We start from the raw sequence: 15763 nt of genomic DNA, 5'->3' as shown, positions 1-15763 counted from the left end.
TGTATGGTTATTATAATGTATTCATTACAAGTTTGTTTATACAACATTAAACATATTTAACTATGAATGAAAAGAGCTATAAAATATATATACAATATATAAAAGCATATTCTCATATCAATCACAATAGCTTCGATAGGATACATAAGAGTGCATTATACTGATTATCATAAGTGTTAAATTGTCATTTTCAATGTAAGCTCTACATTGTCATCACTCTCATATACTAATATACAATGATTATTGTATCTTTGTCATAGTGAGCCAAGTTGATGATGATATTCTAGGTTTTTTAAAGTTCATACGAAAAGAACGATGAGGAAAAGCTACAGAGCTGCTATCTGTAAGTGAAATATATATATCAAACCAAACCTACAAGCACTAGTGATCGAATAAAGGATAACTATGCCTTCAGATAGTCAACTGATCAACATCCTAAAAAAATTACATGATGCTCATTCAACACTTTAAACAAATGTCAATTATGTATTACGTTTAGTTCATAAATTCTGCGTGTGGGTGTGTATTTCTTTTTATAGTAAAAAGTGATCAATGCTTCTTCCTTTTCAAAAAATATAAAAAGGCATATAGATAAATCGACTATATCAAAACAGGATGACACTAGAAGCCCTTCATAAGCTTACACCAGCTCATATAAGTTTATGTGGATGGAGCATGACAGATAAGAGAGCAGAATTACTAGGTGCTAAGGTGATCAACGTCCGAGAAAAGATCGTTGGAGATCATGTTGTAGCCAATGAGAAACTAAAACAAGGTGTTACGCTATTGGAAGAAGAACCATTTATAAGGCAACTAGAAGAGTCCTATAAGCCTACACATTGCACCTATTGCTTCACATTGCTAAAGTCAAACATGATGAAATGTCCGAACAAGCTCTGCAAATGGAGCCATAATTACTGTAGTTTGACCTGTCAACGCCAACATTGGTGGGCAGAACACAAATGGCTTTGCGCTTTTCCAGAGTTAAAGAACACACACAGAGATGTCTTGTTTGCTTTTCAAGGATATATCGCTAGTAGATCTAGAGGCAAAGGTACTCAGAAGTGAGCTTTTTTTTTTTAATACTAGATAAGCTGACAACAATGAAATAGGCACTCTGCCAGGACTAGTTTCCAATATAGAATTTCATACATCAAAGCAAGTAGAAGAGTACCGAAGCAGAATTAAAAATGGACTATTGTCAAAAATATTCAATTTGACAGACAACGTTGTAGAATCCATGGTGACAATCATGGGACAGATAAGATGTAACACCTTTGCTGTCACACAGACTAAGACAGAACAAGCATATGGTAGTGTAGTAGAAGGAAGCTATCACATAGCAGTTGGAAGAGCCATTTACCTTTATGCTAGTAAATTCAATCATTCCTGTGATCCTAATGCTTTGGTCTTGTTTGGCACAAACGGATGCGCGACTCATCTAAAGGTCAATCTTGTTCGTCAAGCTGAAAAAGGAGAGGAATTGAATATTAGTTATGGTCCTTTAGCGACAAAAATGGTTACAGAATTGCGAAGAAAAAAACTCTATAATGATTACTTTTTCGAGTGTAATTGTAATGCTTGTCAAAAATGGTAAATATAATTTAATGTGGTATTACTGATAATCTGATCTCTCTTCATAATACAGTGATGATGCAACAAACATGTACCAATGTATTCAATGTAGAGGTCAAAAGCTTTACTATAGACAGGATAAATGTCCCTCATGTAATTTTATACCTAATTGGCATGAGATTTCACTTGTAAGGTCACTATTTATGTAAATCAGTAAAAGGTCGTTTATGATGTGTATATATAACAGGATGAAGAGAAAGCAATAAAACTAGTCAAAGAAGGGCTTGTCGAGATGGATATTGAGAAATTCAAGCAGGCAATGAGAATTACCTTGAAATACTTTGATAAAGACTCGATACAGATGAGCAAATTGTGGGATAATATGGGCCGAATGTATGTGACTATGGGTCGCCTGTCTGAGGCTTCTAAATGTATCAAGGCATCACTTACAAATGTACAAAAGATTTTTGGAAAGATCAGTGTTGAATCGGCTGCAGAAATGTTAAAGCTGGCAACCATTTACTGGAACAGGCATGTGTAAACTTTGTTAGACACAACTTTGACTGATTAAAAAAAAACTTAGCCAGCAACTGAATGAAGCTTATAAATTAGCTGTAGATACTATAGCAGTATATGAAGCTTTAGGTTTAGATAAAGACGAGTCAAGAAAAGAAGAATGTGAGGAATTACAGAATATAGCAGAATTTTCTTTTATTACAATGGGAATGAAAAAATAAAAATATGTTAAATATACAAAAATGTTTAAAGGTCATCTTCATCAGAGAAAACTTCTTCACCACGCTTACGACGTTCCATACGCTCCTTCTTCTTCTTACGGAGTTCCTTGGAGGTCAGCTTCTTCTTCTTTTCGACGGCCTTGATGGTGTTGCCTTGAGCGTCGACCATGTCTTCTGCTTCTTGTTCCTTGATGACAGTAGTACCGTTACCAGAGACCCAGTTGTGACCAGAAGGAGTCAAGCGACCGTTGTCAACCTTCCAGACTTCAGTACACAAAGCTTCAGAGAATTCACGGTTGTGAGTAACGATGACAACACCACCACCATATTCCTTGATAGCAGTAGCCAAAGCACCGAGAGATTCACGATCCAAATAATTGGTAGGTTCGTCAAGAACAAGCATGTGAGGTCTGTTCCACATAGCAGCACCAATGACCAACTTGACCTTTTGACCACCAGAGAGACCACGGATACGAGAGTGAGTAGCGAATTCGGGTTCAAGGCCAACTTCAGCCAAGTGCTTTTCGATTTCCTTGGCAGTCAAGGGACGATTGAGACCCATCTTGGCAGCTTCAGCAGCATCGACTTCAGCAATCTTCTTACCGAAACCCATTTCTTCAAGCTTGGAACGAGAGATCCAGGTATTGTCAACAGAGGAGCGACCGACCCAAGAGACTTCGTATTCGTAGGACTGCTTGAGCTTACGACGACCCACGATGGCTTCAACAACACGCTTTTCACCTTCGATCACAAAGACTTGTTCCATAGCCTTTTGGTTTTCTTCGGCGTTGTTACGTTCGTTCTTTTCGAGTTCTTCACGGTCTTCACCAGTGTGGTAACGCCATTGGATGTATTCGTTGGGGGTTTTGTCCAAGTGACGTTCGATGTGATGGAAAGCATGTTGAGCGACATAGGCAATACGCAAGTTAGGATGTCTCCAGACAGTACCAACCTCGGACTCAATTTCACCAGTCAACAACTTGATCAAGGTAGACTTACCAGCACCGTTGGGACCAATGACGGCAACACGGGAGGCAAGAGAACACTGCATAGAGATGTCAATCAGTTGCTTGCGGTCAGAACCAGGATACTGGAAGTCGACATTCTTCATTTTCAAGATTGCACGTTCCTTAGTCTTGATACCTTCCAAGAAACCAGGCTCAGGGAAAGAGAATTTGATTTGAGTAGCTTCCAAGGAATAGTAAGAGGCAGCACGAGGAACCTTCTTGACGAATTCGGACAAGTTACCCTTATAACGCTTGAGCTTATAATTGGGTTCGTAGTGAATGATGTCCGAACAGACATGATCCAAGAAACCAGAGTCGTGGGAGACAATGATGGAGGTAACAGTCTTCAAACCAAGGAGGTAGTTCTCCAACCAGGCAACGTTGACAACATCCAAGTGATTGGTAGGTTCGTCCAACAAGAGGATATCAGCGTTCATCAACATAGCACGGGCAAGAGCAAGCTTCATCTTCCAACCACCAGAGAGTTCACCAATAGCCATCTTGGTAACCATTTGTTCAGAGAAGCCATATTCCAAGAGGATCTTGCGAACTTCTTCAGGATCCTTGGTCTCAACACCTTCGGAAGCAAGGATAAAATCAACCAAAGGAGTATCGGCTTCAGAGCCATCGATGTCGTGTTCGACGTAGACAGTCTTGAGTTCAGAGCGAGGAGGGAAGCCTTCGACCTGTTCGTTGGCAATGGCACGCATGAGTGTAGACTTACCACAGCCATTAGCACCACAGAGACCATAACGACGACCACGCTTGAGACGAAGAGAGGTACGGTTAAGCAAGATCTTGGCACCATAAGCAAGAGAGAATTCACAGTTACAGAGATCTTCACCTTCATCGTCCTCTTCTTCGGGGTCCTTGGGAGTAACTGCATCCTCACAATTGTCCAAGGCAGAAACAGCAAGGCCTTCAGCATCAGAGCTAGAGAGGAAGGAGTTTGCATAGGGGGCAAGGGATTTGATCCAGACATCTTTGAAGAAATTCTTGGAGACACAGAGTGTGAGAGCGACATCGTTCAAGAAGGAAACGGTTGTATCAAAGAAGGAATCCAAATTTTCAGGCAAAAGTCCCTTGATAGCAGATTCAACCTTGACCTTCTTTTGTTCCTTGGTAAAGACTTCGACACCAGGATTAGCCACACGTTGAAGGGTGGCAAGAGCCTTTTGAACGACACCACGGCACTCAGGATCAGCAACGACGTCTTGCACCTTTTCGAGAGCAGGTAAGAGGACGGGCAAGAAAGGAGCAGCGACATCAGGATCATCCACAAGCTTGGACATGTTATCAATGATCAAGGCAGACTTACGCTTGATAGGAGTAGCACGTTCGTTTAGACCACGGGACAAGAGAGGAACCATGATAGAGAGCGTGGCAGAATCAACTTCTTGAACAAAAGTGGTAGCACCAAGCAAGTGAATCGTTTCTGGAACATTTTCGGGGTGGTTGATACAAGCAATAACGGCTGGAATGAAGCGTTCAATATCCTTATTCTCGATCAAACCACAGATGACAGACATGGTTTCAGTAGCCTTCTTCTTGACTTCGGATTTGGTATCCCACATGCAGTCAGAGACAACAGGTACGACATCAGGAATACCAACAAAGAACTCCTTGGGATGAGTCTTGGCAAGGAGTTGCAAAAGTTCAAGAGAAAGCATCTTGGTTTGCCACTTGCAGGAGTTGGCAAGACCCTCGAGAATGAAGGGAATCATGAGAGTACAGGCATTGGGGTTGATCTTTTCGACCAAATTTCTTGCTGCGGCTGCGGCGGCTTCCTTGACAGATGCTTGTTTATCAGCTTGAAGCTCTAAAAGGGTAGAAACAAAACGAATGAGGAAGGGATGAGTTTGACCTTCCAAGTTTTCGTTGATGAGAGCCACAAGACCAGCGATAGCAGAAGCACGAGCATTGACGTTCTTCTTGGAAACAATATCCTTATCAAAAGCAGCAAGAACAGGCTTAAGAGAAAGAATACCGTTGGACTTGACAGCTGCAGCAAGATCAGCTGCAATCGCTTCACGGTCGGAATCAGTAGCGTTTGAAAGGCTACTGACGATTTCAGTAACCTTCTTGGACTCGCTTTCAGAAGGAACCTTGCAAGCAATGGTCTTCTTGGCTTGAATATCGCTCTTGATGTTGTTGTTGTTGTTTGCAGTAGTTGCAGGCATTATAACAAAAAGAGAGTGGATGAGCGAATAAAAATAAAGAGTCCTTGAAGGAAAAAAGGGAACTAAAAGTTAAAAAAATAAACAAAAAGTGAAAAGGTCTGTCCTTTTTATACTTTGATGCATAAAAAAATAGCCGTCATGTCTCTTTTTGTCTTTTTCATTGTTCTTTAACCAACGGTTTCACAACGGACTTTGAACTCGGCGATAACAAATGATGATTGAAGCTTGCTTGTCACATTTGGAAATCTTGTTTTTCGCAGTAAGGGGATTGATCAAGTACCAATGTTTTTTTTTTTCAAAAAGTAGATCTGTCATGATTTAGGAACTTTTCCAGTAATTCCAAGTTGCATATATCTCTCTTTCTGTAAAGAGAAGTTTACTACTGGTAAAGCAAAGAAAAGATTCTGAAAAGAGGGAACATTGTGATAATTATTTATAAATAGTCATATCAACACACATTTTATTATCTATTTTTCTAACTTGTGCCATTGTTTATAATTAATGAGCAATCATATTGGTTTGATACTAGCTTTATTCTGATTTGATGATAATTAGATATGTATAGATTATATCAAATGAATTGCTGCATATAGGATGAGTAGAGACAAGCTGATTCGATTCATGCAAACAATATTTTATTGGTTAACAAATTCCAAAAATGAAAAGATCTGTCGCACGAAACAAAAAAGTTATGATTCATGCTTTGGTTGCTGTTGTCCGTTTAATGTGGTGCTCAAGTCTTTTTCTGTTGGAAACAATTAGTATAAGGAATGTCGTCTGTGTCGATATTTACCTAATCCCCAAACATGAGTTTTCAACTCAAGATGCTCCATATTGAGTGTATCCTAGAGAAAAGAGAGAATAAGAATAAGAAGGGATGGAAGAGAGGACAGTGTTGATTTCATACATATAATTTACGTAAATCTACTTTCATATCAGTCAATTCTTGTTTAGTAGCTGCCATTGCCTTTAATTTTGCAACATCTCTATCAACTGTCTCAATTCGACGTGCGTAGTCTTTGACCTACAAACATGGACTTATTAAATCCAACGAACAAATGAATCTCTCTATTACCTTATCCGTAGATGCTTGAAGTTCGTTGACTGACATTAAAAGAGAGGCAGACGCACTATTGTATTCATCTAGTAAATAATAATAGCCAGCAGAGCCTGCAGCTGTTACTCCTAAAAGGAATCCAATGATACTAAACACCAAGTCAATATGTATCATTCATCAATTTCCTTTTATCTCTTACCCTCCACGGAAGGCACCGACCTTAGGAGCACTGCTGGTTGCATCAGTTGAATAAAAGCGTGTGTTGGAATGGTTGGATGCAGTACGAGTTGTGAAGCGGAGAAGGGAGATCATCTAATGATTGTTCAATGTCAATTCATAACCCATACTTCATTTCTTTACTTTTTTATTTATTCTAGCTATAACTATTTTCTCTCTTTAAAACAGAAAAAAAGAGAACCCAGGGGGTGGAAGAGGCTGAGGATTTACTTTCCGCACTGAACTAACTTTTTAGCAAAGACATGTCAGCCAAAAAATGTTTGAATAATAATCTTACATTTAGACTATATAGTTTATATGAATGTGGGCATATTATGATAATACACAGAATGGAGGATATTACAATGGTTATTAAGATTCACTTGCTTATTTCTTTATTCTCAAGTGTGATTCTTATTGGGTCATTGGATCACACAAAAGGACACTGATATCAAACATCCTATTATATGCACCTTATTAAGCATTAACCTCACACACACATATACATACATTCCTTAGTTTAAGGTCAATATCATGTAAATGATTTCTAGATGACTGCCAATGAATGACTCTTTTTAACTCCTGTGACCATGTTTACTAAACTGTACAATCACGAACAAAAGACATTTATTTAAACACAAACAGAGATTGATAACAATCCATTAGCAGTTAAATATACTTATCCTAAAGAGAGAAAGTGAGAGAGAGAGAGATACACTGTGTATATTTTTAATATTCTCTCTTTTTGTTATATTAAAAAAGGGAAAAAAGTACGTGACTAAGAAATTCAGTTACGCGTGATGATAAAAAAAGTTTAATTTTTGTCTTTATTTTTTTTTCTTTCGCTTCCGAATCTAGTCTTGGGCAGATATGAAAGTGCACTCTGCAAAGGTAGATCATCCTTCACTTTATGAATTGCATTGTTATCTTATTGCGTTTTATAATAGATTCTTACCCAAAAAGATCTTGAAAAAGAATTTATAGCCATTTCTAAATTATTCGTTGGAAAAGAGACAGAACATAATTGGGAGAAGAGAGATGCTGCTATCAGACAGTTACGTGAAGCACTTCATTCAACTCATTTTGAAGAATGGAAAAGTACCTTTATACGTGGCATTCACGACGTAGTTAGCGACGTAATCAAGACGGTAAATAAACAAATACACACATACACAAAAACATACAGAACTCACCTCTCTTTTTTTAAAGATACATAGTCTACGAAGTTCAGTAGCATTGGAAGGATTGGCTTTAATATCAGATATCAGTTTACTCATTGGAGAGTGCTTAGATTTGTATACGATTGAGACCATTTTAATCAACTTGTTAAAATGCTGCAGCACAACAAAGAAGATCATTGTATCAAAATCCAATGAAGTAACAAGCCAGTTTCTATCAAGAACAAACTATCATTTTAAAGTAGTATCCATTCTTTGTAAAAATATAAGCGACAAAAATACCCAAGTACGACAATCATCAGCTCTATTCTTAAAGACAGTACTTCAAACACATGGCCAAAAAGAACAGACAAAGCTGGCTATTGGAAAAGCAGAAAGTACTGCACTTATCCATCAATCTTTAAACAAGGGATTAAGTGATGCGTCACCATCTGTACGAGAAGCTTGCAGACAAGCCTATTGGACATATCACGAATATTGGCCAAATGAAGCTAAAAAGTAAACTTAAAACTTTAACAGGTTTCGTTTTACTAACCTCACTTTAGATTATGCATCACCATAGATACTGTTGCCTTGCGCCAATTAGAAAAATCCAACAAGGGCAAAAAAATATCTCCAATACCACTATTTAACAGATCCAATTCCTCATCTTCTATATCAACCACTTCTTCATTATCGTCCAAACCTCCCACATTAAAAAGAGCGTCCTCCAACTCAGAAGTAGATGGTAAAAAGCATCATTCGATACCCGCTGTTTCAATTGAAGTCAAGAAAAACTTGTCAATTCAAAAACTAACAAGGTTATCACATATATCCAATGTATCTGCACCTACTGCACCTGTTGCATACAAGCTAAATAAACAGCTATCAACTACCCATGCTCGATCACAGCGACAGACTAAGTCTGATTTTCACCATCGATCCGCGCTTGAATCTGCTTCGATTCTCAATATGCTCAAAAGCAACAACACCAATCAAAAATGCAACGGTATTCGTAAATTGTCTGAAAAGCTTCACAACACCGTCTACAACCCATCTGGCAGCATCAGTCTTCCACCTGATGTTCCTTCTAAACTTAACCTTTTACCCATCTTGATGGATTATATTTCAAGAAAGGATCTCGAGTTGGAAGTATACCAAACTCTCATGAGCTGGGAAAGTCTGGCCGGCATATTTGTTTATGTCATGTCTTTGAATTACTATGCTCCTACTCTGATCATAGCAGACCAACAATGCAAAAGCTCGCAAAGCAAAAGAAGTGATATGACAGCAGTTTTCAGCAAAGGATTAGCGCGTATGAAGCTGTTTTTAAAGAGAAATGACCCAGGACTTGTTACGAAGCTATTGAACCTGCTAAAGTCTACAGAAAACGTACAAAAGTCTAAACAGCTAGATTCAAGTGTCAAACGCGACATTCTATTGTTCCCTGTCAATAAAGAACACCTACAGGTCGGTCTATTGGAATGGATAGATCAGCTTGCATGTGATCACCTTGGCTTGACTCAGGATGAAGACATGGAAACATTAATGGAGGGCTCACGTTGGTTGAACGCATCATTGCAGAAAGCAACTGCTGAGCAGTGGTTTGATGTAGATGAGAATGTGAAGCAACTTACTGATTACGTTGTGCATATGACCACCGCAGACTCCACAAAGCATCAGGAGCTGCTACAACCTGCTCTACAGCAACTTGTAGAACACTTGAAAATGATCAATGTCACAGTTTTTGATGATGTTGTACAATCTGCCAACAAGGACCCCAAGGTTGCAGAAAACAGTTTATTACAGAATGTGCTAAGGTCCATCATGGAAGAACAGAGTACGGATTCTGTAGCATTGGAAGATCTTCCTGATGAAATGATGATACAGGATATAGATTTTAGTGTGATGGATAAACTAAATGAGCTGGATGAGTACAATGCTAGCACAGGTATGACTCAGGAATTGTCAAACATTAGGATCAATCCCCAAGTACACTATATAAATAATACAAGTCATCAAAATAACACATCATTACAAATCCAAGACATAGAAACAATCGAAAAGAAAAGCTCTACAAGTACGATGCCTATTGTTCATCCACCTGATTCACCAAAGCCCTCTATGGTATTACAACAAGAAAAGATTGAAACACCTGCAAGCAGCCCAGAGATAATGCCTCAAAAGATAAGCATTGAGACAAGAACGACAAGAGTAAAGAATAGCCGGCCAGCGCCTAGTCCAAGTGTATCGGTTGATGACAGACAGTGTGTTAAAAAGCAAAAGCATATCCATGAACAGAGTACAGAAACAACGACAGCGCCAACAGAAGCTGATCAGAATCCAACTAGAGAAAAGCTCAGCATAGATGCTAGTATAAAACTTGATATGCTTCAAAGTGGAATTGCCAGAATAAGGTCTAATCAGGTGGACGAAGCACTGCTACTTCGATTACAACGCTTATCAAACGACACGCCTATTCAAGATATATACAATATTGAAGATGGCTGCAAGTTCTGGTTGAATGACTATGCCGAGCCATTTAGGTCTCTTTTGAGTGGGGTGACAAAGTACCTTGCTGATGAAGAGACACAAGATCCGATATTGAGAATAGAAGCTGTGCAGCTTATCAAAAAGATGATTATTTGCCAACGAGCGTTATTTTTACGATTTGCAAAGGTGATAACGAAGGGATATGCACATCAAATATATTATGTCCTTAAAACCCTATTGAAGGAAACCACAGATATCTACAGCAATGTAAGTTTTATTTTTTTTTATAAAAAAAAGGGGGATTGTATAATAACTCTATTGTTAGATATCCGTTGTGGCAGAAGACGCTATTAGCCAGCTATTATCTATTTATTCTCCTGAAGTATCCTTAAAGTTACTTCAGGATGTCGCAAATCATTTTACAGAAGCAACCCATATACCCAATACTCAAACCAATCATCAGCCACTTGGTGTATTATTTTCATATGTCAGTAAGGTTGCACCTGATGCGTCAAACATAACACTAGATCAATTCCTTAAAAAAGGTGTTACTGATTTGTTAGTAAAGCAGGTACTTATTTAACTGTCAAATCTATAACTCATACTCATGTCTTTTATTTTAGAGCAATTGAAAATAATAATAAACTATTTGTGCCTTTCTGTTTCTTTTTCGTGTTTTTAGATGTAGCACAAAGCCCTTCAAAACACGTCGGCAAGCTAATTTTCAAAGGGGGATTAATTTAAATATTTTTTTTTTTTGAGCACGCTTTTTTCTTTTTTCTTTTTTGCAAGATGGAGGAAAAAGCAAAAAAGTACAAAGTCGCAATTGTAACAGGTGCAAACTCTGGAATTGGCTTTAGCATTTGTCAGCGATTACTAGAAACTGAAGACGACAACTTGACTCTCATTATGGCATGTCGTAACTTTAAACGAGCAACTGTTGCAAAAGAAAAGCTCTTGAGTCAGTTCCCGTTTGCACATATCTCAATTGAATTGGTTGATGTGTCAAAGATGATGAGCGTATTTGCGTTCTGTAGATCGATAAAAGAAAAGTGAGTTCATTTTTATGTAATGATTGTTCGGTTGACACTCCCATAATTAGGTATGAGTATGTCAATTATCTGTTTTGTAATGCAGGAATATTAAGTGCTCTCGGCATCAATTGGAAAAAGACCCTTATCATGTTGTTCACGCAACCAGTAGAGCTTCTTGAACGATCGGATGCTACTATCCAAAATGTCGGGGAAGTGACTGAAGAGGGTGTTGGATATGTCTTTGCTGCTAATGTGATGGGTCATTACATCATGGTAAAGATGAAGCAACGCTTATAGAGAGGGGCTTATTAAAAAAACAGAGTAAATTTATCAATAGATGCGAGAATTAGAAGGCTTATTTGAGAGATCAGGCGATGGACGAGTGATTTGGACAAGCTCGATTACTGCTGATAGTACTTGCTTTGATATTAAAGATTATCAAGGAGTAAAAAGGTAAACAAAAAGAAGAAGACATGAAGCGTAGTTTGTATATAAATCATTCTATAATAGCTTAATGCCCTACGAGTCTTCAAAATGGGCATGTGATCTAGTTGCAATCGCTACACACGAACGGTATAAGGCAGAGAATCGTAAGATTTCTTCTTTTACTACTTCACCAGGTGTAGTTGCCAGCCAAATTGGTGACATGCCTTTATGGATCACACTGGTTCGTATCATTCTTCACTATATCGTAAGTATGAAAATAGAGAGAGAGAAGAGACATTGTGATTAAGTTTATGTATTAGATGCGTTGGATTGGGATTCAATCACAAAACATTACCGCGTATAACGGCGCCATTGCGGACGTATATGCAGCATCTGAGCCACTTTCAAAGATGGATCATCTAAAACGATATTCTTCTTTAACTGATCGATGGGGACACCCATTTGTTCGCGGGATTCCTGTTCATGATTACGATCCTGATCAAGCCGAGAAATTGGTTGAAAAATGTGAATTGATGTATCAAGCTGCAAAGAAAGCTAATGATGCTTAAAAAGGAAGAGAGAAAGAAAGAGAAAGAGAATTGCATTATAGCATAGATTACTGCATATATGATTTACAACTAATTAAAATACAACTAATATATTTGTATCGAATAGTAATTTAAACATTCTACCTTGTCTTTTAATATTATCCAGGAATAACATAATGCATGAGGCATTCCAAGTTACCCTTTTTTCATACTTTAAGCATTTCAAGTCTTGATCTTTGTTTTCTTTTTACTTTCATCCCTTTGTTATGCCTTTGCTAGACGCAATCAAAAAGCCAAAGCAAGTTGCGCCAGCTTCTGATAATCGTTTTACATCTTCATACATGTCAGCATGGAACACATACAATGAACATGATAAACAAAACTCTTTTGTACATGTACCCTTGTCACCGCCTGTCAATCGCTATTCTCGTTATTATAGATATAAAAATCATTTAAAAGGTTAAAATGATTTAGTGAAGGCCCTCTTTTTTCTTTTTTGCTTATTATAAATGTCAAATAGATACAGACATTGAACCCTATGAAAGTGACAAGGCTAGTTATAGATCTACACGCATCAGAGAAAAGATGAGTCAGGGAAATGACAAGGAAGAACTATGCACACGGCTACTTTGCTGCTGCTGTTTCCCGTGCCTACCCATCTGGGGAAGAACGCTTTGTTGTTTTATTTTCTTGGGTATCTGTGTGCTGCTGGGGTTCATGTTGGTGTTTATGCTGGCATTTAAGGCGCCTCAGATGAAACTTTTAGGAGACTTGCAAGATATACAGCAGCAGAATGGAACATACAACTTTAGATATTATATACAAAACGATAATTTCTTGAGCTTTGATTTACAGAATATAAGAATTACAGTAAGAGTTATTACTATGGTGCTTTACATACACTAACATAGCTTAGGCATACTATTCGGATGCTTTAAATACAATCGGTGTTGGCGAATTATCTCATTTGAATCTACGTGCACAATCAGCTATGAACATTTCTGTTTCTATGAACATGATGACTCCCAGAGTAAAAGAAATCAGCAAGAACTCTTCCAATAGAACCGTGCCTCATGCTTTAGCTGTGGCATGCAGCAGTATTTCAGAATACTCAGATGTGTATCCACAAAAAGACCTGGAGTTATCCTTTGATATGATGCCAACAGTCAAATTATTCAGCTATCCGATAGTCACGGTTGTATTTCATGGACAAAAGACAACCATATCTTGTGGAGAGGTAGGTCAATATTTGTTTCTTTTATTAAAGATAACCAATTATTTCATGTAGGGGTTAAAGGGGATGTCATCAAAAGAAAAGGTCCCTTAATTTACATAGTAAAAAAAGAAGAATCATAGTCATGCGAAAGTACACCTTTATATATATATCCCTTTTTTGTTTTCAGATGCTCATGCAATAAAAAGGCTCATTATTTGCTTATTTACTTTTGGCTGATGCAGGTACGTCTCTTTTGCCCAATTCTGATTATTGTATTTCCTTCCCCTGGTTAAATGATAGAACGTTCATTGTGTTATTAAAATGTGTATACAGTTTTATCAGACTGCAAGCCCACATTTGGAGTGTATAAGAATGTATATATCGCTTATTACTACAATGTAAACCTGCTGAAGTTAAAGTCGGATGACACAGTTATGATGTATGGGTGTAACCTTACCATTTGTGGTCTTGCCATAGCACTGTACCTTTCATCCATTATCATGTATCATCATACGCGTCAGTGTCGGTTAAAGAAATAATCCAGATTACGTGGTACATGAGTAATATCTGCATATTCTACCCTTTTGTAATCTAAATATGAGTTAATGGTCTTTAAAAGGACGGAATTCGGTAATCATCTGTTTCTCTTGCTTTTTTTTTTTCATTTCTTTCATTTATTTCTTTATGTTGTTGGGAATTATACAATTTATAACTCTTATATTCATCATTGCAAGCTTTATCTTGCAAATGCTAGTCTTGTTGGGAAATTTTCCTGGGCTTCGATCAGTCTACATTTCAAGAGTTGACTTAGTCCCAGTTGAAGGATCAACAAATGTGTTTATAGAAAGCATAAAGGAGCTCTTATTCACCTCAGTTCCAGATTATCTTACTGTCAGCATTTTACGACTCTGTGAAGGCTACAATAAAGATCCATCAAAAAACATATGCTCACCACCTAGCTTGGGTTTCCAATACAGTAAAATTCGCGTTAATTTCTAATTGAATGATAAACTAAACAAATACATATAGGTTCGACAGAGGAGCTGTTGGGCACTATTGAGAGCCAAATTCCACCCTCATTACATTCTAGACTTGCAGGCATTCAAGGGGGTGTTTTCATCGTCTCTGTCATTCTTTGCTTTCTATTGCTCTGCTACTACGTGTTCCATATATTTGCTGAACGACGCCGTCTACTTGGTTGGTGTTGGATCTTTCTTTGCCTCATTTTGACAGCTCTCACTCTTTTATTCGCTGCAGCTACATTTGCTATTCAAATGTATGTTCACAACCTTATCAAAAGCTCTCTAAGTGACATACAAGCCTCCTTTTTGGGTAGTCTTTTCAGCGAATTTGTGCAGTTGATTATCAAGACAGGAGCATCTGTGTGGTTATCGCTCGTTTCACTTATTCTTCTGTTTCTTGTGTTTGTATTATTATGCATCAGTATGTGCTGTATAAATCGAACTAGAAGGAGAGATACAGCGCAAACAACAAACAATCAACAGGAGATGAGCTCAGTTTAATGCTTGTATATAATTTCCCCCTTTTTTATAATGTATGATACATAATTACTTAATGTTCTACTGTATTTCTGTATAAAATAAAGTTAAATGCATGATGGAAGGAGCAGCATTGGCATAAGCTATTGATAACCTTATTTTGACTGCCTCAATTATCTTCAGGCTATGATTTAATCGTTAGTGTGTAGGCGTGTTTACAAAATCACGCTTATTTCAAGTAGGATTTTTGTAAAGGATCATAGCGCCTTTGTATCATAAAGGAAAACCTTCTGCTCTTAAATGCTGCAGTTAAATGCTCTCTCGTCTACATATTCGTCGATAGCTTTTTGTCAACTTCAAATCAAGACTTGTCTCTGAAAACTACGCCCCAAAGCTCAGACTGGTTTACTTTTGTTCTTGCAAACTACATTGCATTTTTCCTTTCAAAAAAGAGGTTTTTCTGAGTGCTTTGAATGAATATTTTATTTCTTGTTTTTGCATAAACTGCTACTGAAATGCATCAACAAAAAAGAAGGAGGTCTACATGTTTGTCAAAGATTATACGTTGGCGCACCCAAGTTAAAACGTGTGACGTATTACTTAGCGGAGTTATTATTT

General features: G+C 37.7%; 7 protein-coding genes across 7 annotated transcripts; 5 read left to right on the top strand and 2 right to left on the bottom strand.

The window, feature by feature from the left end:
* The first annotated feature begins 409 nt into the window (after positions 1–409).
* On the top strand, positions 410–2366 carry RHIMIDRAFT_261473 (SET domain-containing protein). Its single transcript, XM_023611542.1, has 5 exons — positions 410–1054; positions 1113–1593; positions 1649–1763; positions 1823–2106; positions 2159–2366. The coding sequence occupies exons 1-5, from the start codon at positions 616–618 to the stop codon at positions 2310–2312; spliced, it is 1473 nt and encodes a 490-aa protein (XP_023463732.1). The 5' UTR covers positions 410–615; the 3' UTR covers positions 2313–2366.
* Positions 2338–5557, bottom strand: RHIMIDRAFT_293970 (elongation factor 3; the record flags this gene model as incomplete). Its single annotated transcript, XM_023614040.1, has 1 exon — positions 2338–5557. The coding sequence occupies exon 1, from the start codon at positions 5497–5499 to the stop codon at positions 2338–2340; it is 3162 nt and encodes a 1053-aa protein (XP_023463731.1). The 5' UTR covers positions 5500–5557.
* Positions 5558–5927: 370 nt separating this feature from the next.
* On the bottom strand, positions 5928–7116 carry RHIMIDRAFT_261471 (uncharacterized protein). The gene is made up of 5 exons (XM_023611541.1): positions 6756–7116; positions 6575–6704; positions 6407–6523; positions 6293–6344; positions 5928–6244 (listed from the first exon to the last, which is right to left on the bottom strand). Exons 1-5 carry the CDS (start codon positions 6866–6868, stop codon positions 6189–6191), a joined length of 468 nt encoding a protein of 155 aa, XP_023463730.1. The 5' UTR covers positions 6869–7116; the 3' UTR covers positions 5928–6188.
* Positions 7117–7642: 526 nt separating this feature from the next.
* Positions 7643–11054, top strand: RHIMIDRAFT_240129 (uncharacterized protein; the record flags this gene model as incomplete). The annotated part of the gene is made up of 6 exons (XM_023609316.1): positions 7643–7663; positions 7720–7920; positions 7982–8448; positions 8496–10689; positions 10748–10993; positions 11046–11054. The coding sequence occupies 6 exons, from the start codon at positions 7643–7645 to the stop codon at positions 11052–11054; spliced, it is 3138 nt and encodes a 1045-aa protein (XP_023463729.1).
* A 160-nt stretch (positions 11055–11214) lies between these two features.
* RHIMIDRAFT_240128 (NAD(P)-binding protein) lies at positions 11215–12451 on the top strand (the record flags this gene model as incomplete). The annotated part of the gene is made up of 5 exons (XM_023609315.1): positions 11215–11474; positions 11525–11729; positions 11794–11909; positions 11967–12147; positions 12203–12451. The coding sequence occupies 5 exons, from the start codon at positions 11215–11217 to the stop codon at positions 12449–12451; spliced, it is 1011 nt and encodes a 336-aa protein (XP_023463728.1).
* Positions 12452–12696: 245 nt separating this feature from the next.
* On the top strand, positions 12697–13757 carry RHIMIDRAFT_299483 (uncharacterized protein; the record flags this gene model as incomplete). The annotated part of the gene is made up of 4 exons (XM_023614324.1): positions 12697–12889; positions 12951–13300; positions 13347–13667; positions 13719–13757. The coding sequence occupies 4 exons, from the start codon at positions 12697–12699 to the stop codon at positions 13755–13757; spliced, it is 903 nt and encodes a 300-aa protein (XP_023463727.1).
* A 636-nt stretch (positions 13758–14393) lies between these two features.
* RHIMIDRAFT_240126 (uncharacterized protein) lies at positions 14394–15169 on the top strand (the record flags this gene model as incomplete). The annotated part of the gene is made up of 2 exons (XM_023609314.1): positions 14394–14622; positions 14676–15169. 2 exons carry the CDS (start codon positions 14394–14396, stop codon positions 15167–15169), a joined length of 723 nt encoding a protein of 240 aa, XP_023463726.1.
* Between the last annotated feature and the right edge of the window lie 594 nt (positions 15170–15763).

This window comes from Rhizopus microsporus, assembly GCF_002708625.1.
Source record: "Rhizopus microsporus ATCC 52813 unplaced genomic scaffold scaffold_15, whole genome shotgun sequence".
Lineage (NCBI taxonomy): Eukaryota > Fungi > Mucoromycota > Mucoromycetes > Mucorales > Rhizopodaceae > Rhizopus > Rhizopus microsporus.
This window is presented reverse-complemented; position numbering and strand designations above follow the sequence as displayed.

What these genes read in the sequence shown, in the direction of transcription:
- RHIMIDRAFT_261473 (XM_023611542.1), top strand. Translation starts at nt 616, where the DNA reads ATGACACTAGAAGCCCTTCATAAGCTTACACCAGCTCATATAAGTTTA. An exon ending in TGTAATGCTTGTCAAAAATG is followed by an intron (nt 1,594 to 1,648) that starts GTAAATATAATT and finishes TTCATAATACAG; the next exon opens with TGATGATGCAACAAACATGT. An exon ending in GCAACCATTTACTGGAACAG is followed by an intron (nt 2,107 to 2,158) that starts GCATGTGTAAAC and finishes AAAAAAACTTAG; the next exon opens with CCAGCAACTGAATGAAGCTT.
- RHIMIDRAFT_261471 (XM_023611541.1), bottom strand. Translation starts at nt 6,868, where the DNA reads ATGATCTCCCTTCTCCGCTTCACAACTCGTACTGCATCCAACCATTCC. An exon ending in GTCGGTGCCTTCCGTGGAGG is followed by an intron (nt 6,705 to 6,755) that starts GTAAGAGATAAA and finishes CTTGGTGTTTAG; the next exon opens with TATCATTGGATTCCTTTTAG. An exon ending in TTCAAGCATCTACGGATAAG is followed by an intron (nt 6,524 to 6,574) that starts GTAATAGAGAGA and finishes CCATGTTTGTAG; the next exon opens with GTCAAAGACTACGCACGTCG.